We start from the raw sequence: 24674 nt of genomic DNA on the forward strand, positions 1-24674 counted from the left end.
CTACGTACATTATTTGGCTTAAAGTGGTCCATTTGAAAGTAAGGGTTTTTTTTTTTTTTTTTTTTTTTCCTTCTTGTTGCTGCTTCGTAATTGTATTTCTACAACAAATAACTTATTTGGGTGGGAGTGTGCTTCAAACTAATGAACAACTTTGTGTGGGAGGTTGTGGTAACCATGAAGATGCGGGCCATCGATTCTTGTGATGTGATTTTTTTTTGAAAGATTTTAGTCATTGGTTTCACATTGGATATGTTTCGATGCGGTGAATTTGGCGTGCCTCATGTATCATTTAATTCAATTTAGACATATAGGAGGATGCTCTAAGAATTCTAGATCGGCTTTACATCTTTTTTTTTTTGGTAGTATGATCTGCTATACATCTAATTTGACTTTCATGTGTTTGAGTAATTTGGAAAGAAAGAAGCAATATTATTTTTTAATATGAGGAGAAAAACCCGCAACATTTACTTGACAAAGTTAAGCTTCCATCTTTTTAATGGTTGAATGTGATATATGCCACCTTCGTTTTCGACTATCATTTTTGGTGGTGCAATCCCTTATATGTTTGTGAGCATTTTCTTAACTAGTTTGTTTACTTGCTTTTTTCAACATGTGTTTTATCCATTGTTGTGTTGTAATTGTTTAAATGTCATCTGAGTCTATTTTTTACACTTCTTATGCTTGGAGGACTTGATCGTTTGATTAATATAATGCTTTTTGGCTTCTTAAAAAAAATAAAAATAATTGTGTCTTCCTTCAAAAAAGAATAAGTGTGTCTACTATGAGCTGCAAATGACATAATACGGCAAAATAATGCTCGTAATTACACTGCAATGCATTCCCTTACCTTGAGCATTTTGTTGATTCTTTCATTTGGCATTATTCACAACTGAAACGGTTACATTCCCATTCATGTCAACTGTAAAGTATATAAGACCAACATTTATATTTTGTGTCACACGTAATCTAATAAAAAATAATTTTATATTAATTTCTACATTCCAAACTTTGTACGTATCTGTGGGACATGAATCATGCTTTTTTGTTTTTTTTCCTTCTAGTGTTGCAAGCCTAGAAATAATGTTTTTCTCCTCCAAATTTAAAATGCACTTACAAGTTATTTACATTACCTTTCTAAAACGATGTGTGAGAAATCCATCATATCAGATTAATCTTTAAATATTTTGTCGACATTCCTTCTGTATTTGAAAATATTTATAAATGTACATGTTGCTAATTGTTCCATTATAATAATTATTTTTGACTTAATTCTAATTATTAACTATAAATATGTAAAGTTCGGCTCATAATATTCCTCATCCATATGAAAAATTGTCTCTTCTTCTCTCCAAACAATTAAATTTCCCACTTTCACATACGACCCAAAAGAAGGAAAAAATATGGCTCGTGAGGCTCAATCTATAATAAGGTTATTAGTGGTGCTATTATTTCTGGGTTGTATTATGATTTGGATAATGATGCCTACAAATACTTTCAATCTAAAATGGTTTCCTAAAATCCGTGGCAAAGCTGATCCTACCTATTTTGGTGCACAAGGTATATAATTTTTATTCAAATATTATGCATTTCATTTTTTGTATGCATGCTTGTTCATTAACTACTTTATGTTGATTAATTAACATAATAATATTCATATAATATTAATTGTTCTTATATTAGGTGAAACGATCCTCATGTACACTTTTCCAGTCTTGTTAATTGCTACTTTGGGATGTGTCTATCTCCACATAGCCAAAAAATCATCAAATGAGAGCAACATAGAAATGTAATATTTTTTTTAACCTTAATCTAGTTATCCTATTTGTGCTATTGTATGATTTTAATATATACTTAATTTCCATCTAATTAATATATGTATTTTTTTGCACAATCAGTCGCAATGGGAAGAAACATGGGACAACCATATGGAACCGTCCAATGCTTGTAAAAGGACCTCTTGGAATTGTTTCTATCACAGAAATAGCATTCTTGCTCATGTTCATTGCACTTCTTGTTTGGTCTTTTACAACTTATTTGCACATCGGTTTTAAAACAGTAGCAAAAACAGCGGCAGAGTACGGCAATACAGTGTAATATTTCTTTGTACCAAACACTTAATTACCATAGCTTATAAGGAAGTATTTGTAATTATAAATAAATTCTTAACATGTGTGAAGTAAAATAATTTTGTTTATAAAAAGGACATGATGGAGTATCTCATACATATTAAATAGGTTTTGAATCACCAATAAAATGTTGAAAGGTTGACAACATATCTCTTCTTTAAGAAAATATTATGAGTTTGATTCTTGAAATCGTCTATTTGAAAGGTAGCTCAATCTTAATAAAAAAAACTCAGATATTTTACCATCAACTTTAAAATTAATCTCAAAAACTTAAACCTAAACCGTAAAAATATCTTGTGGCATCTATTAAAGGTTAAGTAGCATTCCATATGCTGTTTCTTGAACTATTATCAATACAATATTTTTAGTTATTTGAAAAAAGTTGATCATAGTTTTTCACAATATTGTAATGTTATATTGTGGTGTTTTTTTTTTTTTTTTTTTTTACAGTGAGCAAGAGAAGTTGTATAGTGTGGGAATATGGTTAGGTCTTGTTGGGAACATATGTTTGGCATTCTTGTTTTTCCCGGTGACACGTGGATCATCTGTCCTACCAATATTTGGCCTCACTTCTGAAGGTTGCATCAAATATCATATTTGGCTTGGACACATACTTATGGCAATTTTCACAACTCATGGAATTTGTTACATCACCTATTGGGCATCTACTAATAAAATGTCAGAGGTTAGTTAGTCATAAATTATAATCAAGACTAAGACTAGATCCCTACGTACTTGTGATTTAAATAGTGTGTAATGTTTTAATTTCCATTCACAAGAGTTAATCCAAGAGTAAGATTAAGATTAAATTAATACATTTTTGAAAATTAACATTTTATTGCTAAAGAAAATGTATACAAGTCCATGCGAGCTTAACTCAGTTGGTAGGAACAATGCATAATATATACAAGGTTCGGGATTCGAACCCAGGCCACCAGAAAAAAAAAAATGTATACAAGAGTTAACCCATTTGAGTTGGTACGATGATGTTGACTTGAGATCTTAGAATGTGTTTCTTTCAATATCTCAAGTTCGACTCCCAAGATGTCTATTTTAGTGAACTGGTAAGTATAAAGCTTTGCTTTGACTTTAAATGAGACCCTCACAAGTGATCAGGGAGATTGGATACTCGAATAAGTGGTAGTCCTTAAATTGAATATTAACTTTTAAAAATAAAAATAAAAATATTCATACCTGACAAGAAAGTCGGTTCAACTTTCATTGCCAGCAGAAGGACCTCTTTAATGAGTGATCTGTAAGCACATCTATTTATGCTCGATGAACAACAAAAATAATCTATAAGCACCTCTACTAACGCTCGATGAATTTTGATGTTTGTCGTCACCTTGATTAGCCTAAAGCCCAATTCACATAAATTTTTTCCTTATTAAAAAAAAAAATGTATACAAGTCTCATGAATACCTTTTCAAGTTATCTTTGTCTTTAGTATTGTATTTAGCTCACAGGGCTATGCCTTTAATTTATTGCAGATGTTGATATGGACCAAAGATGGAGTATCAAATTTGGCTGGAGAGATATCTTTGCTTGCTGGTTTGTTCCTGTGGATTGCAACCATTCCCAGAATTAGGAGAAAATTCTTTGAGCTCTTTTTTTACACACATCACCTCTACATAATCTTCATCATCTTCTACATATTTCATGTTGACATTTCCTTTTCCTTCACTATGCTCCCTAGTTTTTACCTCTTCTTGGTTGATCGTTTCCTAAGGTTCTTACAATCTAGGCGCGGTGTTCGTTTGCTTTCATCTCGTATTTTGCCTTGTGAAGGTGTAGAACTCAACTTCTCTAAGGGACATGGTAATTAACATTATCTTCAAGTAAACTCGTAGGTCCTATTCGACTTAATTTATTGGGTTAATGGTGCTTTATCCCCCTGTAATATAGGTCATTTTTGGTTTTCCCCCTGTAAAATATTTTTTTTGATTTACCCCCCTGTAAAATATTTTTTTTTTTGGAATACCCCCCTAATAGGTCATAAAAAAACGACCAAAAAAAGTATATTTTACAGGGGATAAATAAAAAACAAATATTTTACAGGGGAAAAACAAAAAATGACCTATATTACAGGGGGGTAAAGCACCATTAACCCTAATTTATTTGAGCTTATCTACTAACGCAACTGTTTGAGAGCTTATGGAAATTACTTATGACATATTCATACATTATTTGCAGCTTATATTTTTTTAAGAGCTTATGTGATATGTTTTTCGCAGGATTGACTTATAATCCCACAAGTGTGATGTTCATAAATGTACCAAGCATATCAAAGTTGCAATGGCATCCATTTACCGTTACTTCTAATAGTAAATTGGAGCCGGAAAAGCTAAGTGTTGTCATTAAATGTGGAGGAGCTTGGACACAGAAGCTCTACCAGTTGCTTTCAAATCCTTCGCCTATCGGTCGCCTTGGAATATCTGTTGAAGGTCCTTATGGACCTGCTTCTACCAATTATCTAAGGTCTCTACATCTTAAAAAATTAAAACCAATTTGAAGTATAGATATAACAATGTCTTTTGCTTTGTTAGAAATAATTTCATTGATTTTTCACACAGTATTTTCTGTTTGTCTTGTATCAGGCATGACACACTTGTGATGGTGAGTGGAGGAAGTGGAATCACACCATTTTTCTCAATAATTAGAGAGTTAATATATCTTAGCAATACATTCAAATGCAAAACACCAAACATTGTCTTAATATGTTCCTTCAAAAACACTTCATGTCTATCAATGCTAGATTTGATCCTACCAATTTCTGGCACATGTGACATTTCTAATATTCAATTACAAATTGAGGCATACATCACAAGAGACAAAGAGTTTAAACCAGATACTCCAATTCATCCCCAAACTCTATGGCTCAAGCCAAATCCATCCGATGAACCAATACATGCTATGTTAGGTCCAAACAGTTGGCTTTGGCTTGGCGCAATAATCTCTTCCTCTTTCATCATCTTCCTTATTATAATCGGGGTCATTACTCGTTACTACATTTTCCCTATCGATCATAACACGAATGCAATATTCTCGGATCCTTTAAGGGCATTCCTTAACATGCTAGTAATATGTGTGTCGATAGCTGTTGTTTCAAGTGTAGCTGTCTTGTGGAACAAACAAAATGCTAAAGAAGCAAAACAGATTCAGAACTTGGAAGGGTCATCACCAACAGTCTCACCAAGTTCAATGATTTACAATGCTGATAGAGAATTAGAAAGCCTTCCATATCAGTCCCTTGTTGAAGCTACCAATGTGCATTATGGTCAAAGACCTGATCTTAAAAGTAAGTCATTTATCTCTAGAGAAAATATTTTTGATATATTTACAAGAATCTCCATTTATCTCTATGAATTGAAATCACTCTTTTGTTTTGCAGGACTTCTATTTGAAATGAAAGGGTCAAGTGTGGGAGTTCTTGTTTCAGGACCTAAACAAATGAGGCAGGAAGTTGCTTCCATTTGCTCATCTGGTTTAGTTGAAAATTTGCATTTTGAATCAATCAGTTTTACTTGGTAATCTTGCTCATTCTAATAGAAAGGGTGCAAATCTTTCAGTGATTCATAAATCTGTATAATTTGTTTGTCAATTTTGGAGAAACCTTGTACTTTAATTATTTTCTTTTCTATCATTACTAATGCTTCTAGTGGTTTTCAGTTGTTTCCTTTTTAATTATTTTTCCTTGATTCAAGGAAGAGAAATTATTGTATCATCGCTGTTTAAACCAGTATTTGGCTGAGGAATAAAGTATTGTCACATTCACCACTTTTTTTTTTGTTGAAAGAAATATGCTTATAGCATTTCATTAGATATCAAATCGTTAATACATGTTGGAACATCATCAAATATACGGAACCCTATTCGCTTGCCTCCTAGAAAACTCAACACGAGAGTTTGGTAAAAAAAGAGAACAATAGTGCCTATTACTATCCATAATGATCCCAAATTCTGTGACATCACCATTGCCTTGGTTGAAATAGTCAGCTACGCGCTTCGAATCTACCTCAAAATCAACATTTTGAAGCTGTAACTCATGAACCCAACGAATAGCGTGATGTAGCCCCAAAGCTTCTCCAATATCAACTGCACACTACGGCGTGTGTCACATTGTTTTTGCACGAACAAAACGTCCCTCTTCGTCCCTTGTGCACATACCAACACCCACTTTGTTGGTGGAAGATGAGAACGAAGCATCCACATTACATTTCAGCCTTCCACGCCTTGGTTTCTTCCACCTGTTCTCTTCAATTCTCCCTGCCGTGACCTGCTGTATAATAGGCTGCATGACAGCAGCTGCGTTTCCTTGCTGATAAGCCTGCGCCTGCTGCTTCTTGTTTGCATTTCTCCAATCTTCAAGAAGATGCTTTGCTCGCTCAATTATATTTCCATTTGATTCTGTTACTTGCTGCCATAATTTATTATTCCTACTCTTCCAAATGCTCCACATAATTGTTACTAGTTCGTATTGCACCGCTGTACCATGTTCCAAAAGATAGAATATAATTTCCGACGCATCATCAAATCTATGCAGAAGCGGTTCTATCACCTGCCATAAACCTTTACTTCTCCAAATACCAACTGCTGTACAGCAGCGGAAAAACAGATGATAACAGTCCGCGTGAGGGTCGTGACAAAAAACACAAGACGACAGACAGTTTACTCCTCTGGACTTCAAACGCACACAAGTAGGTAAACACTCTCTACAAACTCACCATACCATATTCTTAGCCTTAGGTGGAACTTTTAAATTCCAAATTCCACCCGAAAAACCATTCCTGTGCAAATGAGAAACATCCACAATCTCTTCCACAAAAATCCGGTAAGTACTCCTAACCGAATATTGTTCATTCTTCTCGGGTTTCCAAACCATCTTATCCTCATTCAGTTGCGGAAATAACGGCGTATCCAATATTTGTTGAGCTGTACCTGCCTCAAAAATAAATCTTACAAGTTCTTCATTCCAAGTCTTCGTATCTTGATGAATCAAATGACCTACCGAATAACTTTGAAGAGACAAAGCATCCGGGGGCAGCAGGGGGAACACGCAGTTCCATTCCTATCCAAGGTTCATCAATCATTGAAATATCAAAGCCATTGCCAATTCTCCACCTCGTACCATGCCTAACCACCATTCAAAAAATGCTACGCCAAACAAAACTAGGATTATGTCCCAATTTTGACCCAAGAAAATTACTTCGAGGGAAATACCTTGCCTTGAACACCTTAGCAACTAAAGTATCAAGTTAAGTTTGGAGCTTCCATCCTTGTTTTCCAAGCATAGCAACGTTGAACGCCGCAAGGGCTTTAAACCCCATTCCACCATACTTTTTAGGCACTATTAATTTATCGCATGCCAGCCAGTGCAAGCATATAAGATATGAATGAAGTTTAATTATATCTTGGTTCGCATAAGTATCAATCCTCTCAACAAGTAAAAAACAAAAGTACAAAATGTAGAATTAGGAGTTTATACACGTGTAATAATTTTTTTTTAAACGGCAAATATTATTGAAATCAAAACTCTCGCAAGACGCGAAGAGACGGAGAAAAAAATACAAGGATGTCGTATATAGGTGTAACATCACAAAAAACTCCACAAAACCCCCTTAGCCAAGACGCAAGCAAAACAAACCGGGCCTAACAAAGCAAGAGCTACGACGCTCTTGCATCATGCACAAATATCCTTTTTACTATTTGATCAATCAATCATATCATATCCCATTTAATTTAATAGTAGAATTTATTGATCCTACGATGAAAACTAACATGTGCATCATAAAATTGACCTAACTTAATAACTATTAAGATATTAGTTTTTAAGTAGTATAGTGTATAGTGATGAATAATGCCTCTGGTCTTTATTATAAGAAATTTTTTGGAGTCTTTTATGTTTTTAATTATAAAAAAATGTCAGTGTATTAATTTTTTTAAAAACATTTTTAGCTCTCGTCTAATGTAGATGACAAAATCATCATAAACTAACACACATAAAGTGGAGATACCGGGGTTCGAACCCCAGTCATGACGTCCAGCTTAACAATTTTGGCATTTTTACCGGTTGAGCTAAGACTTATTATCGTAAACACTTTTCTAATAATATGTTATAGGTATAAATTTTTTACAACCGTTACTAATTTCTATCTAAGTACTTTGTTGTACATATAAGATGAATTTTTCCCTCCTAGAGGAACTAATACTAAAAATTGTTACAAAAGCCTTTTAGTAACGTAGCCTTTACCACAAGATCAACATAGGCTTTACCTAACATTTGCCATTTGCTCACATGTTACTATACCTAATTAGCAACATTTTTATTCATTTATCACTAAATTTCAAATTTTAGTAAAATCTCAAATATTTTGTAGTGTCATGCGACTGGACACATCATACGACGCGAGAGAGATTAGAATTAGAGAGAGTCGAGAGAAGCCAAGTGAACAACAACGAAATTTACTCGGCAAATTATACGGTACATTCGAAAAATCCAGCGTTCCAGTACACTAAATCTTTAAATTAATAGTTAAATGAGTTGACTTTTTTTCTTTTTCTTTCAAAAACAATATTTTCTATCATTTACAATTATAATAACTAAATATTCTTTACCATATGTGTTGGTGGAATAAAATTTAACTTTTATAAATTTGTATTACTCATAATAAAGAATATCGATTATGATAAAATGTAAAAAAAAAAAAATTTGTATGGTTGGTATTTATTATTTATAGACTCAAATTCTCTAACAGTTTTGATTTAGTCTAACTAATTTGACTTAGTTAAAGTTGACACATTTAGTGATAGTTAGCATAGTATTTCATGAGAACTGTTATTCTGTGTACTATATCTAATACCTTCGTGTCTAAAACTCCATTCTTTTATCCCTATGTTTATGTTTATTGGTTAGTGATTTAGGACAAGTAAAGTACCCTCTAAGGAAAAGAAAATAGGAAAGCAAATACCTTCAACGGAAAAGTAAAGTACACCCACCTTCTGATTTTTGAAGAACAGAAATATGAACTTTTTAGAGAGGAAGAACCCTAACTTTCTTTTGATTTTATTTTAATAAAAATTTAAATGATGAAGCACGACTAAGATAAAAAATTCATATGTTGGGCATGCCACATAATCATCATCATAACGTCCATATTTCAAAAAATAATAATAGACCACATAGTCATTTTTTTAATGGAGTTGGACAAAATAAAAAAAAAATAAAGAGTCAATGATGTGCGTTGTGAGTGTTTTTTCGGACAAAGCCATGATAAAAATTAAATGACAAATTGTTCAAAAGAACTTTGTTCGATGTTTAGATGAAACAATTTTTTGTCAGACTTATTTTACCTTTTAGTCGAACTCTATATTAGCAAGAACCATTTTCCTTGAGAATCGGAGGGCTAATATAAAAAAGAAATACATCAATGACAGATCATTATACGGTTAAATAGCAAATGAGAATGTTATAGTTAACTATCCTATTTTTTTTAATGTGAAATACTGACAAGTGTCTAAGGACATTTGTAAAAAAGTTAAAAATAAATTTTTTATCTTAGTAGTAATTCTCATTGAAGCATTAAAAAACAATTTTTTTAAATAGAATTTATCAATCAGTTCATATTTCCTTAATAAATATCATGAGAGCGATCGATGTTATAGCATGACCCATCTTTTATTTTGAAATAGCTGTTGTCATAAGCATTTTTGTCATAAGTGGCCATGATATGATAACTGTATAATTACCTATCTTAATCATATGTTGATGAGAAAATATAATATAATAAATTAATCCTAAAACTTATCATATTGCCTCTCTAGTTAAAACTCTTATTATAAATATGGTCTAGATTTAAAACCAACAAAATTATTTACTGAAAGGCCCCTTTCTACTTCTCAATGCCATTTCTCTTCCATTCACCTTCCACCACCAAAGGGTTGTCGTCGCCCTCTTTCCCATCCCTCTATTCAAACAGACCTATATCCCAAATTTCCATATATCTATACAAAAGAGAAAAATCTAAACTGAAACACAAGAATGAAAAATGAAACAATGCAGCACATGAACACATCTAATCTAACTATTTATATCATGAAGACAAAAAATCATATAGGATTTTTAGAGTTGTCTAGTCATCATTTTAGAGTAAAAGTAGTTAATTCACATGTTTTATTCGAGCAACAATGGAAAAAAAACTTGAAATATATCAAAATCATCCAAACGAGACAACTATGTTACCGTATTATGCTTACTACAAGTTTTATCATGTTAGTTCTTGGAGTATAGTCCTTACATACGTCTCAGCGATGAAAAATGGGGGGATAAGGAACGAAGAAAATGAGAATGATTAACACGTTGAAGAAAGGAGAGAATTGGCACATGTTTGTCACATGACTTAGTTATCATCTTTTAATCTCATCCATTCCTTTTTAATGTAATGGTTACCATTCATTCCTTTCATTCTCACATACAAATATCATTCTCACTTGATATATATATGTGTGTGTGTGTGTGTGTGTGTTGTTATTGTTCTAGTAGTAGTTATTTTGAAAGGAAGGAATTATCGTGACTTACACTCTGTTTGATAAAAAATAGTGAATAACCAGTAAGCTAACTTATAACGGATGAACTTATAATGGATATATAGATGATAGTGACTAAATTAGCTGATTGAATTTGTAGTGTTTGATAAAGATATAAGTTGAAGTAGCATATATATTTAATTGATATTTAATTGGGAGGGAAATGCTAACTGGTGCATCCGGGACACTGGTTAAGGATATGAAAAAGGAAATTATATAGTAGTTAATGCATTGAAATTGTGTAATTAATTTATAATAAAGTCAAAAACAGTTTTCTTTTATGATAATAATTCACTTTTATGGTATGCTTAACCTGTGCCCTGGGGGCACTGGTTAGCAGGACCCCCTTTTTCTTTTCTTTTCTTTTTCAATCGAGGTTACAAAGGAAAATTTAGATGATTGATGATAAGTTATAAGCTACTTGAGTTAGCTTATAAAGAACACAATAAACTAGTAAAAATAAGCTATAAAGTATAAACTCATAAAAATGTGACGGGATTATCTAACAAATTTTTCTTATGTCAAATAAATTTATAAATCATAAGTTACAAATTATAAGCTCAAATATAAGTTTTGTCAAACATATCCTTAATACTATCTTAATCCCACACCTTCAGCTGCCTCATTGGTTGATTCTTTCATTCGGCAATCGGCATTAATCACAACACATGAGACAGTTACGTAGCTCCCATTCATTTTTCTTTTTTTTGATGATACGTAGCTCCCATTCATGTCAACGATTCACATTAATATTTTCTGTCACACGTAATCTTATCAAAATAATAATGCTTTGTACGTTGCTAATATTAACATATTAATTTCTACATTCCAATCTTTGTACGTTGCATAGGGACATGAACCATGCTTTGTTGTTTTTATTTTTCAGGGTCGCAAGCCTATAGCAGCAATTTTTGGGATCTTTCCTGTCCATTTTTTCATGTTGTCTATTACTCCATCCATCCGATCTCGATTATAAACGGTTTTTTACTTTTTAAATTTATTAAATAAATGATATTATGTGTAGTTTATAATATAGATCACATACATAATTTATTGGCCAAATACCACTTTAGATCCTTTTAGTTTGACATAATTCCTAAGTTAGTCCTTTAAATTTTGAAAGTTTCAATCAGGTCCTTTTAGTTTGACAGAATTTCCAAGTTAGTCCTTTAAGTTTCAAATAAGTTATTTTAGTTGATAAACTATTTCATCGTCACCGTTTCAAAAGCTTCAAATATGTCATTTTAGTTTGAAACTTAAAAGACTAGTTTGGGAATTTTGTCAAATTAAAAGGACCAAAAATGGTATTTGGCCTAATTTATTTAATGAATCAAAAAAATAAAAGTTATTTATAAGACTCTTTTGCTATTTCTAACCATATTAATTACTATTTCTTTATCTACATACATCTATTTATTATACATCTTTTTCTTCAATCAGCGATAAATATCATGTTAAAAACATAAAACAACTCTCTATCTCTTAAAGGATAAAATAGTAAAAACAATAGTGATTACAAACAACTTTAATATAAATATGAACTTTTTTAATTCACGTGATTTTGTCAAATGGTTCAGGACAAAGGTAATATTATTTTCTATTTAAAAAAACATAACTATTATTTTTTACATAATTATTTTTCTTAATAAGCGTGCACTTCTTTAAAAAATACATAAAGATAACGGGCATACATTTTCGGGATAATGATACACTATCTTTGATCAAGACAACAAGAAAACAAGTATTTCCTTCGTTCCAAAATATATAAAAAAAAAAGTTGATCAACAAAAATTAATGTATTCAGTTTAAAATTTATACCAAATACATCAACTTATGTTGATCAATTTTTACTTATATTTTGGGACGGAGAGGGAACTTTTTTTTACAAGGGAAAACAACTCCAAGTTAAAAAATATATTTACAAATAATTTTACATTTATCTCCTAAAATGATGGGTGGAAGATTTTTTGTCAAGTAATCTAGTAGCTAAAAATACGAATAAGTAAGAAATTCGTAGTTCGAATCTCAATGTTACATAATATGATGTTTATACCAACTAAGTTATATTTATGGAAGAGATGGTGAGAGATCTATCAAATTTTGGTGACAACTTCCATGACAACTTCAATTTTCTCTATTTCTATTGGTCAAAAATAATAGAGAGAGAAAAAGGAAGAGAGAAAATAAAAACATAATGTGAATATGAGAGAGAAAGTTGTCAAAAAGTTATTGCAAAATGGATGTACAAATATCATTTCTCAATCAAATTAATCAGAAAATATTTTGTCTACATTCTGCCTGTACTTCGTAAATACTTATAAAGTAGCAAATTGTCCCATTATAATAATTTTACTTATTTTTGTCAAAAAAAAAAATTACTTATTTTTGTCAAAAAAAAAAAATTCTCTTATTATTTACTATAAATACGCAAAGTTAGACTCAGATTCTCATTGATATGATTCGGTGTTTCTTCTTCTCTCTAAACAATTAAATTTTCACACACAACCGAGAAGAAACAACAACAAAAAATGGCTCAAGATAAAGTGAAAAGGTCACCTACTCAAATAAAATATGGATTAATTCAATCTACAATAAGGTTATTGATGGTGTTACTGTTTCTGGGTTTAATTTTCATTTTTATAATGATGCCTACATATACTTTCAAACACACATGGAATCCTCAATTCCAAGCAAAGACTAATTCTACATATTTTGGTGCACAAGGTCACTTTCTTATTCAATTATGCATTTCATTTTTTGTGTGTTTTTCATTCATATTTAATTTATATTGATTAATTAATAATGATATGTTAATATTCCTATGATGTTCTAATTAATTTCAGGTACAAGGATTCTTATTTACACTTTTCCAGTGTTGTTAATAGCCACTTTGGGATGTGTCTTTCTCCACATAGCCAAAAAATCAAATGAGAGCAACATGGAAATGTAACATTTTTGTTCTCTTAATCTTGTTTACTTGTATGATTTTTTTTATTTTTAAATTATTATAAATCTAATCTTTGAGTTTTTGCACAATCAGTGGCAATGGGAAGAAACATGGGACAACCATATGGAATCGTCCAATGCTTGTGAAAGGACCTCTTGGAATTGTTTCTATTACAGAAATAGCATTCTTGCTTATGTTCATTGCACTTCTAATTTGGTCCTTTTCCATTTATTTACACAACGACTTTGCAACAATCATATCAAAATCAGAGGCAGAGAATGGCGAAAAAGTGTAATTATTTCTTTCTACTCAACACTTTTTCTATCCCTTGATTACAAGGGAACGATTCCCCAATAATTCAAAGTTTAGTCGAAAATTAACAGAATCCGACTAATAATTATTCAAATTAGAATTCGAACGCGGGTTATGGAAGAATTTATATGAAATGCAACTAATTATGGTCATATTACAATTGTAGTAGTAACATTAAAAAATCTTTAATGTCACATTCATGATAACGGTTTGATTATGTTGACAGTGAATTGTGATGTTTTTGTTTTGATTATGTTGGTGATGATTTGTGACAGGTGGCAAGAGAAAATAGAAAGTGTGGCACTAAGGTTAGGTCTTGTTGGTAACATATGTTTGGCATTGTTATTTTTCCCAGTGACTCGTGGATCAACCGTGCTACCAATATTTGGCCTCACTTCTGAAGGTTGCATCAAATACCACATTTGGCTTGGGCACGTGCTTATGACACTTTTCACTACTCATGGAGTTTGTTACATTATCTATTGGGCATCTACTCATCAAATTTCACAGGTTAGTTATCAGTTAGGATTTGGATGGAATTTAGTTTGATTGCATGGAATCAGCCGGATCGTTAGATCTTAATCAGATGTATGAAATTTAGATTTAATTTCAATTTTTTAAATTTAAAATTGGAGATTAAAATCTGAATCGTCTGATCTTAATCAATTAATCTAGATGTGATTGAATGTCGTATAGTTACAACATAATGACAACGCACAATCTTAATCCCATTAATTATAATTATGATTAAGATTATCCTTGCTGAGGTGTGATTTGAAAAGTGTATATATTTTTTTTTTAGAAAGTAATGTTTTAATACTTTTATTTAGGATTTAATTCTTTTTTGTTATCTTACCTTCAAATTGAGCATTTCATGAGGCTAAACTGTTTCACCAAAAACACTTAAAATCGACCGTTCTTAATTAATATATAAGTTAAATTACTCGGTATCTTAAAATGGGTTAATTTAATCTTTTGATGTATGTTTTCTTTAGTCTCTTGATCTATCTAAAAAACGTAATTTGATCTCTTAAATTATGAAAATATATTATTATGCTACGGTAAGAAAGAATTGTCTTGGTAATTCTCACCTCATCTCCCTAAAATTCAGCAAGTAGTTACGTATCATAGATAACATTATGATATTAGGAATGAAATAATTAAAGAAGATATCTTTGTACCAAAAGAAGAAAAGAGAGACTTATCATTTCTACAACGAACGGACATATGTTGGAAGGTTTGATAATATAAACGGTTTTTCTGCAAATTCGTACATGTTAATAAGTTTTAAATAGTAATTTTTTTTAAGGGAGTAACTTTTTATTAGAACTTATATATTTTGTATTAAATGTATAACTTTTTACATAAATAATTGTTTTTTCAATAAAAAATTTTAGTTGCTTTAACATGTGCAATATTGCACATGTTAGACAAACCCATTACTTATTTACTTATTTATTTTGAAACTAAGAAGGAGGATGGTGTTTTTGTCGAAAAGAAAGTATGGTGTTATATTGTGACTAGGGAAAAGATGGTCATGTTGGGATTAATTTTAGGGTGGGTTTGTTTTAACTTAAAAAAAAATAGATTTTTATTTGAGACTCAATTTCATTTTATTTTTATAAATAAATTTTCTAAAAATCCTAAACAAACATTAAAAATGTCAAAAGTGATTTTTTAATAAAAAAAATCTAAAACAAATGCATCCTTATATATATATCTGTGTGTGTGTTACAAATATTTTTAGCATATACTAATACCGTAATCAAATAATTTTTGCAAATAAGATCAAAATAAACTTCATTTTTAAAGTTTAGATTTGTTTCATTTATCTATCATCAATTTATTGTCCATTTATGAAAGAAAAAATCAGAAGATTAGTGAGACCCATTATGGGGTCCATTTATTAAACAGAGTCTCATAAATAGACAGTAAATAAAGCAAATAAATAAAGCAAATCCGAACTTCCATTTATAGTGCTCGATATAGACAATAAACAACGTTGGTTAATACCAGTATCAAATTAAGATGGTAATAATTAGAGGAGTGCTAACAAACCATTTTCTAACACACTCTTTTTGATTAATTCAAATTCACACGAATTTCATCAAATCATATGGGATCTAAATGTGGAAGTCATGTATATTTTAAGCAATAAAAAATAGTGTGTTCAAAAGTGTTTTTGTTAACATGATCCTAATAATTAATCCTAGATTAATACATAAAAGTAAGTTGTTTCCTGCTTTCTCAAACTAGATTGAACTATATGAAATCAGATCTTAAAATTAACATCTGAATTCTAGAAATAGTTTTTACATAAAGATGTAGAATATAAGTGTTTATGCTATAAGTAAATTTTAAACTTACATACAAAATCAATAATTTGCTACTCTTAAATATTCTGTTAAGAGAGTTTTTATTTTATTTTTATTTTTATTTTTTTGCAATAACAACATCAAATCATGTGAATAACTCAAAATATTTTATTATTTTGTGAAAAATAGTAGAAAATTATAAACTTTTATGATTTATGTCAAAAAAATAAAATAAAATTGACGGCCCGCTCCACCAACTCGTCAAGGGGCGGTAGGGCTACAATTTTAACTCGACCACCTAAGATAGCTCACCTCGCCCCATTTTTAACGGGTTAAAAGCGGTGCAGGCCTAAATATGATGGACCAGCCCGCTTTGCCATCCCTATGTATGAGACCTAAGCAAAAACTAGTCACTATGTTATTGAAAAACTCTTATGAATGCCTTTTAACATGTTTTTGTATGCAGTATTGTATTTAATTCATAACGCTGTGGCTTTGTTTCATTGTAGATGCTGAAATGGGACAAAGTTGGAGTATCAAATGTGGCTGGAGAGATATCTTTGCTTGCTGGTTTAGTCTTATGGGTTGCAACCATTCCTTACATTAGGAGAAAATACTTTGAGCTATTTTTCTACACTCATTACCTCTACATTATCTTCATCATCTTCTTCATCTTTCATGTTGGCATTTCCTTTGCCTGCATTATGCTCCCTGGTTTCTACCTCTTCTTGGTTGATCGTTACCTACGGTTCCTACAATCTAGGCGCGAAGTTCGTTTGGTTTCATCTCGTGTTTTGCCGTGTGAAACTGTAGAACTCAACTTCTCTAAGGGACATGGTAATTTACATTATCTTAAATTAGACTCTTATGATCTATTTGTCTTGATTTATTTGAACTTATCTATTATCGGTACAGTTTGGGAGAGCTTATGGAGACTACTTATGACATGTTCATAAGCTGTTTTCAGCATATTTTTATAAGTTTTCAAGGATATACCTTTAAAAAAACAACGTAGCTTACATTAAACACAGTTTGACTTTATTTTATCTTTTGTTATAGAAATATCGTATACATAAGCGATTATATGATATGTAGTTATGCTATAAACACTTAATCAAGTTGTTTATCCAAACAAAACCTTGATTCATGAGAAATGACAATTTGCTTATCTATTTTGACCTCGTTTAATTCATGTATCTGACTCATTATGTGATATGTTTTTGGCAGGATTGACGTATAATCCAACAAGTGTGATGTTCATAAATGTACCAAGCATATCAAAGTTGCAATGGCATCCATTTACCATTACTTCTAATAGTAAATTGGAATCTGAAAAGCTAAGTGTTGTCATTAAAAGTGAAGGAACTTGGACAAAAAAGCTCTACCAGTTGCTTTCAAATCCTTCGCCTATCGATCGCCTTGGAATATCTGTTGAAGGTCCTTATGGACCTGCTTCAACCAATTATCTAAGGTCTCTACATCTTAAAAAATTAAAACCATTTTGAAGTATAGATATAAGATTGTCTTTTGCTTTGTTAGAAATAATTTTATTGATTTTTCACATAGTAACTTATGTTTGTTCTTGTATCAGGCATGACACACTTGTGATGGTGAGTGGAGGAAGTGGCATCACACCATTTATCTCTATCATTAGAGAGCTAATATATCTTAGCACTACATTCAAATGCAAGACACCAAACATTGTCCTAATTTCTTCATTCAAGAATACTTCATGTTTGTCAATGCTAGATTTGATCCTACCTATTTCTGGCACACCATCTGACATTTCTAATATTCAACTCCAAATTGAGGCATACATCACAAGAGACAGAGAGTTTAAATCAGATAGCTCAATTCATCCTCAAACTTTATGGTTTAAGCCAAATCCAACAGATGCACCAATACATTCTATGTTAGGTCCAAACACTTGGCTTTGGCTTGGTGCTATAATCTCATCTTCTTTCATTATCTTCCTTATCATAATCGGGATCATTACTCGATACTACATTTTCCCGATTGATCATAACACGAATAAAATATTCTCGTATCCTTTAAGGGTGTTCCTTAACGTGCTAGTAATATGTGTGTCGGTAGTTGTTGTTGCTAGTGTAGCAGTTATTTGGAATAAAAAACAAAATGCTAAAGAAGCAAAACAGATTCAGAACTTGGAAGGGTCATCACCAACAGTGTCACCAAGTTCAATGATTTACAATGTTGATAGAGAATTAGAAAGCCTTCCATATCAGTCCCTAGTTCAAGCTACCAATGTGCATTATGGAACAAGACCTGATCTTAAAAGCAAGTCATTTATCTCTATAGAAAATATTTTTGATATGTTTTAAAGTTGTAAAATATAAGTTATTTACAAGAATCTCCATTTATATCTATGAATTGAAATCACTATTTTTCTTGTTTACAGGACTTCTATTTGAAATGAAAGGGTCAAGTGTGGGAGTTCTTGTTTCAGGACCTAAACAAATGAGGCAGGAGGTTGCATCCATTTGTTCATCTGGTTTAGTTGAAAATCTGCATTTTGAGTCCATAAGTTTTACCTGGTGATTTTATTCATTCTAATTCAAAGGGTGCAAACCATCCATGATCAATCTCTATAGTAGGACTTCATTTTAATTGCCTTGATTAAAAAATCTGTAAAATTTGTTTTTCAACAAATAACTAGGCTTTCTTGTATACCATATATGACATGAATGAAGTTTAATGATATCTTAGTTCGCATAAGCATCAATGCTCTCAACAAGACAAAAAAATATACAAAATGGAGAATTATAAGTTTATGTAGCACATGTAAGACTCACAACTAATTCCATGAAAATTTGTGTGTAAGTCACATAACATCGGATCTAGGTTGTGTGCAGTCACAACACAACCCTATGACTGTGTACAGTCAGCCATATCTAAACCGTCTGATCAAAGATCAAACAGTTCAAATTACAAACTCGATATTTTAGATTCAAAATATATCAAAATCTACATTGAAATCATCAGACGGTCCAGATGTGGCTGACTACGTGCAGTCACACTGCACACAACCTAAATCCTATAACATCATTAGCATGACAATATTGTCAAGGACTAAACTAGAGGTATAATGTGAAAGCCTAGTAATAATTTCGGTAGATATCTTCAACATCTTGCTTAAATACCAAACGACAACCACACCTCACTACTTGTAATTCATCACAACAATAAGTTTTCAAGACAAACTCAATTTCACTGCAGTCACCACCTTCATCAAATCTTTCCCGACATTCATCGATGGTCAGATAGAGAATATAGAGGTGACGGACATACGGTTCCATAGGAGGTAAATCCCTGGATCTGATAAACAATTTACCCTTTGGTCCAAACAAGTAACAACTTACTTCATGATGACACAACTCAGGTGGTTCAGCAAAACTCACCAGCATGAAACACAAAGCAAATCCCATCCATTCAGTTGGAGGACAATTATGAGGGACTGACATATTTGTAACAGAAACATATTTTGAAGGTGTAAACCATGAGGGAATTTCGCTCCCTGTGATAAGCATGTCAAATCTTGCTTTAGGTAGACCATGTTCTTGTGCCTGTATGTAACACATAAATATGAAGTTTAAAAACGCCTTGTTTGGATAAACAACTTTAGTAAGCGCTTATAGCATCAAGAACACTTATCTCATAAATGCTTATACACACACACACACACACACTGTTGTCATATATGTTATAAACTGTTTTCATAAGCTAACCAAGAGTTTATGGAAATAAGCTGAAAATAGATAATGATCATGTCATATGCTGTTTTCAATTTCTGCTGAAAATAGATAATGACCTAAGTAAAGGTGATTTATGTCAGACACAGGAGCACAACTGCGCGCGCGCGCACGCACACATACACACAACACAGTATTTTGAAAAGGTTAGGGAAGCAAGGATGCAAACCTCAACATAGCTCTTCAGTAATCTGGGCAAATGCGAGTGTCGTTGTATCTGCGATGCAAAGAGACTGCATGGTCTAGATAGATTGAATTTGGAAGTTTCCAATGAAGCACAATTACTTGCATCTAATAACCTCATACTTGATGGGAATTCTGGAAACTTCTGAAGCATTTCACAACAGTTTAGCCTAAGATATTCAAGCTTTGGAAGTTTCGAAATGCTACTTGGTGGCCTAACAAAATTGTTTCCAGAGAGATTTAAAACAACCAAGGAAGATAAGTTGGAAAAATCTTTTGGCATTGATTCTTCAGATAGATTGCAGTAACTTAAATTTAAATTCCTCAATGAAGGCAGACATAATTTTGGCGGCAATCTAAATCCATTAGGTTCTTGTGGAGTACCTAGAAATTGTGTAAATGGTAGCAAAAATGTATTCACCGACTTAGTAACCGGTCCTTTGCAACCAGCAAATGATATTACTTTGAGGTTTTCTAGGAAAAAAACCGATGAAGGTAGTTCTTCAATAGAAGTTTCATTTGCAAAAAGTTCCTCCAAAGACTTCATTTCCTTTAAACCTTCTGGAAAACTATGGAGCTTTGAGCAGCCAGAAACATTCAGAATTAAGAGGGACTTCAATTCACTTACTGTATTTGGAAGACAAACAAGGTTCTTGCAATTTTCTAAATCCAGGCTAAGAAGGGATACAAGAAATCCAAGCGAAGATGGAAGTTTTTTTATAGCAGTCTCCTCTAAAGAAAGCTTTGATAGATTTTCCATAGTTTCGTCAAACTCTGGAAGATGTTTAAATTCACAGCAACCAGAAAGACTTAAACCCTTCAAAGAACTCATCTCTATTTTACATGGAAGTGTTTTTAGTCTTTTGCAGTCTTTCAAATTCAGTAGAGCAAGTTTCTTGTGGCTTAAAAGGGAAGGATGAATCTCAGTTAAGCTTGTACAACCTTCAAGAACCAGGAATTCAAGATTTGGTACACCAACAAAGTCGGGCGATCTCTTTAGAGACTTCGAAAAGCTCAAGTTGATGGACTTCAGATTTTCAAGAAACTGATCAAAATAAAGAATGTAAGAAACTGATCTAAAAGAATTATTATGATAATAATGAATATATGAGAAAAGCATAGTAATAAAAAGGGTGCTGATAAAGAGTCTTTACCTGTGTTCCATGCCAAAGTTGTTCTATTTTGCTACGATACAATTTGATGGCAACAATTTCAACCAAATGATTAGTGAGTGGCAGGGTTCTCAAAGGACAACCACTCCAATCAAGAACTCTTAGTGAACTAGGGAAACGGTTTAAGCCAAGGGGAAGTTTTATTTCACATAATTTGAGTAACCTTAGCTGACTTATTTTCGAGAAGGCTTCAATCTTCCAGCTTGCTTCATATGGTTGAACTAAGTCCATAGCTATGCCTTGAATTTTATCAGTTCCCTATAAAGTCAGATCGATACGATAAGAAAACATTACAGTCCATTTACCACATTCATGTATCATTCAATTTGTATCTCAATACCACATTCATATATGTAAAACCAAACATAGAATAGATGTTGGAATTTGGAATATACCTTATTTTGTCTCAATACTTGATCAACGTCTTTTTGAGACCATAACCTACTGCGTTTTCCAGGATCATTTGGAGATTCTTCAAACACAATATTCCTTCCCATTTCTTGAAGCAAATCATGCATCCACAACTTATTGTCCCCCCTATCCAAAGTTGCCAAAGATCTTTCAATCAAAATGTCAATTCCAATTTTGGGATGATAACCACAACCTTCTAAAATTTCTATTACTTCATCTATGTCCATTCCTTTGAAGAAACATGCAATATCTAGAAACAAATTTTTCTCCATAGATTGTAAACTATCATAGCTTATTTTCAATGTATCATGGATTTTGTAGTGAGGACCACTTCTTATTTGTTCTAAAGCACTATGCCAAACCTCAACAGTTCTTCCATGAAGATGTGAACCTAATACCTCAAGTGCTAATGGAAGACCTCTTGTATATTCAACCACTTCTTTGCACAAGCTCAAATACTCTTCTTTAGGTTGAATTTCTTTAAAGGCTTTCAAACAGAAGAGCTTAAGTGCTTCATTTTTTACTAAGCCTTTAGCCTTATAAGTTTCATGCACTCCATGTGTCATTAACAAGTGCTTATCTCTACTTGTGATTATAACTCTACTTCCTGGACCAAACCATTCTTGCTTCCCAGCTAAATTCTCCAATTGGCTTAATTCGCTCACATCATCAAGAACAAGAAGAACCTTTTTATTGTTGAAAGAATTTGCTAATATCTTTTTGCCATCATGAACATTGTAAAAATCATTGCTTCTTATATTAAGATGAGAAAGAAGTTCCATTTGGATATGAGCTAAGTTATCTGTCTTAGAAACTGTTTCTCTAATGTTTGCAAGAAAGCAACTAACCTTGAACTCGTTTTTGATCGCTTCATAGACTAATCTAGCAATAGTTGTCTTTCCAATGCCACCCATGCCCCATATGCCTATGAAGCGAACGTTGTTTAAGTCCATTGCTAGTAGCGAATATACTTCCTTTATCCGCGAGTCAATTCCAACAAGGTTATCTGTGCAAACCTTCAATTTAGGAATCAATTTTTTCTGAATATGTTCAACTATTGTTTCCACCAATGATGCCTCATGCCTGCACATAGAGGGAAGAAAATGAGAATTGTATTAAACCAAAAACAGAATCTGATTTTATGTTTTGGAAATTCATGGTGAAATGAGAAGCATAAGTATTGCTACTAGAGTTTCAAGTTTAATTTTCAATGCTGTACTACACAATACCATATGTTTCTAGATTAGCAACCGAATAAATGAACGGAACACATCTTGATCCTTTATAGGAATAATGTTTACAACTACCATAATTCTCAGCAAAATGTATAACACAATACCATAATTCTCAACCATCATGTATTGATTTTAAATATACAACGTTAAAGTTTAAATGTTGGTTTGATCTATAGTTCTTATTGATTTTTCTCGTCTAACTATTGGATTATCCTTCTTTCTGATCAACTCGCCTTACGCTCTCAACTCTCATTGTTCATGTGAGTCTTGCAACACGTAGTTTTAAATTGCAGTCTGCGGCTGAAATTTGAAGGCTTTAGAGGTCTCTGCAACGCTATCGCAAGCACAATTGCGACTGCATTGACCACATTTGCCCACATTTTGGCACAACGGTATCGCAACTGCAACCTAAATTTCAAGCCATATTGCCACAAATGTTCTATCAATTGAATCAACATAAATAGAAAAACTGAATGATGAGACAACTAACCGGCCCTTGGAGTCCCAACCAGAGTAACCAGCAACTTCTCTTAAAGCATCTCTCCATCTTTCCACTTTCGTTCTATCTTTCCGGAACTTTTCTTCATGTTTTCTAAAAGCTTCATCAAAGCTTCCTCTCTGATGCCTGACATCAGATGGATCAACACCATAGAAGATTGGAAAAACAGCTTGACCAAAACTCTTACTGCACTCAACAATCTTTTTTAGCTCATCCAAACACCATGTTGAGGAAGCATAGTTTGGTGAGAGAATGATGATAGCAAACATAGACTCTTCAATGGCTTTATTGAGTTCATATGATATCACTTCACCCCTCTCAAGATCATGATCATCCTTGAATGTTTTGATCCCTCTTCTTTCCAATGAAGCAAAAAGATGGTCAGTGAAACCTTGGCGAGTGTCCTCACCTCTAAAACTCAAGAAAACATGGTTGGTCCATCTTGATGTTTGGATGGAAGGAGAAGAAGATGAAGAGGCTTCATCTATAGTGGTATATGCCATTCAATTATGAATTATCCTTACAATGATGATATTATTGGTGCCAATGCAATTCAAGATTCATGTAGATATAAAGAAATGATAAAGTTGACTAAAGAAGTGTAAACAAAGTCTTAAGTCTTTGTAGGAAAGAGCATAGAAACTTGGTTTGCTTTCAAATCCACACCTACTTACTTTGATTTTTATTAGAATAAGGTTCATCAATAATTCAATATTATATATGTTACACCAAACCTCTTTTTTTGTTCATCTAGTAATTTTTATAGAGATTTATCAAAAAGACTTGAAAATAAATGGAGTAAGAGAAGAGATGATGAAGTGAAAAAAAGTTGAGAATGACTTATCAGTAATCAGATTCCATTTTTATTTTACTTTTACTTTATTTTGTTATTCCTTTTACTCTAACTGTTGAATTATTGCTTTCATCAATTACCTTGACACATTAATTTTAGCACCATCGAATCGCAAGAATTTACAAAACATCATGCTTTTGCATGTTCTAGAAGCATACTTTGGGAAAGAAATTACATAAGCTTATACCAAACATGGGATGTGCAAATAGAGGTTCCCTTTCTTAATATTTCAGTTTCATAACATACAAACATAAAATATTGATTCTCA

The 24674-nt window shown here is 32.2% G+C and overlaps 3 protein-coding genes across 4 annotated transcripts; 2 read left to right on the forward strand and 1 right to left on the reverse strand.

The window, feature by feature from the left end:
* The first annotated feature begins 1400 nt into the window (after window positions 1-1400).
* On the forward strand, window positions 1401-5921 carry LOC25500851 (ferric reduction oxidase 2). Of its 2 annotated transcripts, XM_013589346.3 has the most exons (8): window positions 1401-1557; window positions 1681-1786; window positions 1896-2090; window positions 2577-2811; window positions 3617-3944; window positions 4361-4604; window positions 4724-5424; window positions 5518-5921. In XM_013589346.3, exons 1-8 carry the CDS (start codon window positions 1401-1403, stop codon window positions 5655-5657), a joined length of 2106 nt encoding a protein of 701 aa, XP_013444800.2. In that variant the 3' UTR covers window positions 5658-5921. The 2 variants fall into 2 exon arrangements, with proteins under 2 accessions (XP_013444800.2, XP_013444801.2); XM_013589347.3 differs by having other exon boundaries at window positions 4724-5921.
* Window positions 5922-13174: 7253 nt separating this feature from the next.
* LOC25500854 (ferric reduction oxidase 2) lies at window positions 13175-19002 on the forward strand. Its single transcript, XM_013589350.3, has 8 exons — window positions 13175-13433; window positions 13553-13655; window positions 13750-13947; window positions 14244-14478; window positions 16793-17120; window positions 17511-17754; window positions 17875-18581; window positions 18703-19002. The coding sequence occupies exons 1-8, from the start codon at window positions 13238-13240 to the stop codon at window positions 18840-18842; spliced, it is 2151 nt and encodes a 716-aa protein (XP_013444804.1). The 5' UTR covers window positions 13175-13237; the 3' UTR covers window positions 18843-19002.
* A 46-nt stretch (window positions 19003-19048) lies between these two features.
* On the reverse strand, window positions 19049-24212 carry LOC25500855 (TMV resistance protein N). The gene is made up of 5 exons (XM_013589351.3): window positions 23545-24212; window positions 21804-22902; window positions 21391-21666; window positions 20223-21281; window positions 19049-19867 (listed from the first exon to the last, which is right to left on the reverse strand). The coding sequence occupies exons 1-5, from the start codon at window positions 24054-24056 to the stop codon at window positions 19400-19402; spliced, it is 3414 nt and encodes a 1137-aa protein (XP_013444805.1). The 5' UTR covers window positions 24057-24212; the 3' UTR covers window positions 19049-19399.
* Window positions 24213-24674: the final 462 nt, after the last annotated feature.

The sequence above is a fragment of the Medicago truncatula genome, chromosome 8 (genome assembly GCF_003473485.1).
Source record: "Medicago truncatula cultivar Jemalong A17 chromosome 8, MtrunA17r5.0-ANR, whole genome shotgun sequence".
NCBI lineage: Eukaryota > Viridiplantae > Streptophyta > Magnoliopsida > Fabales > Fabaceae > Medicago > Medicago truncatula.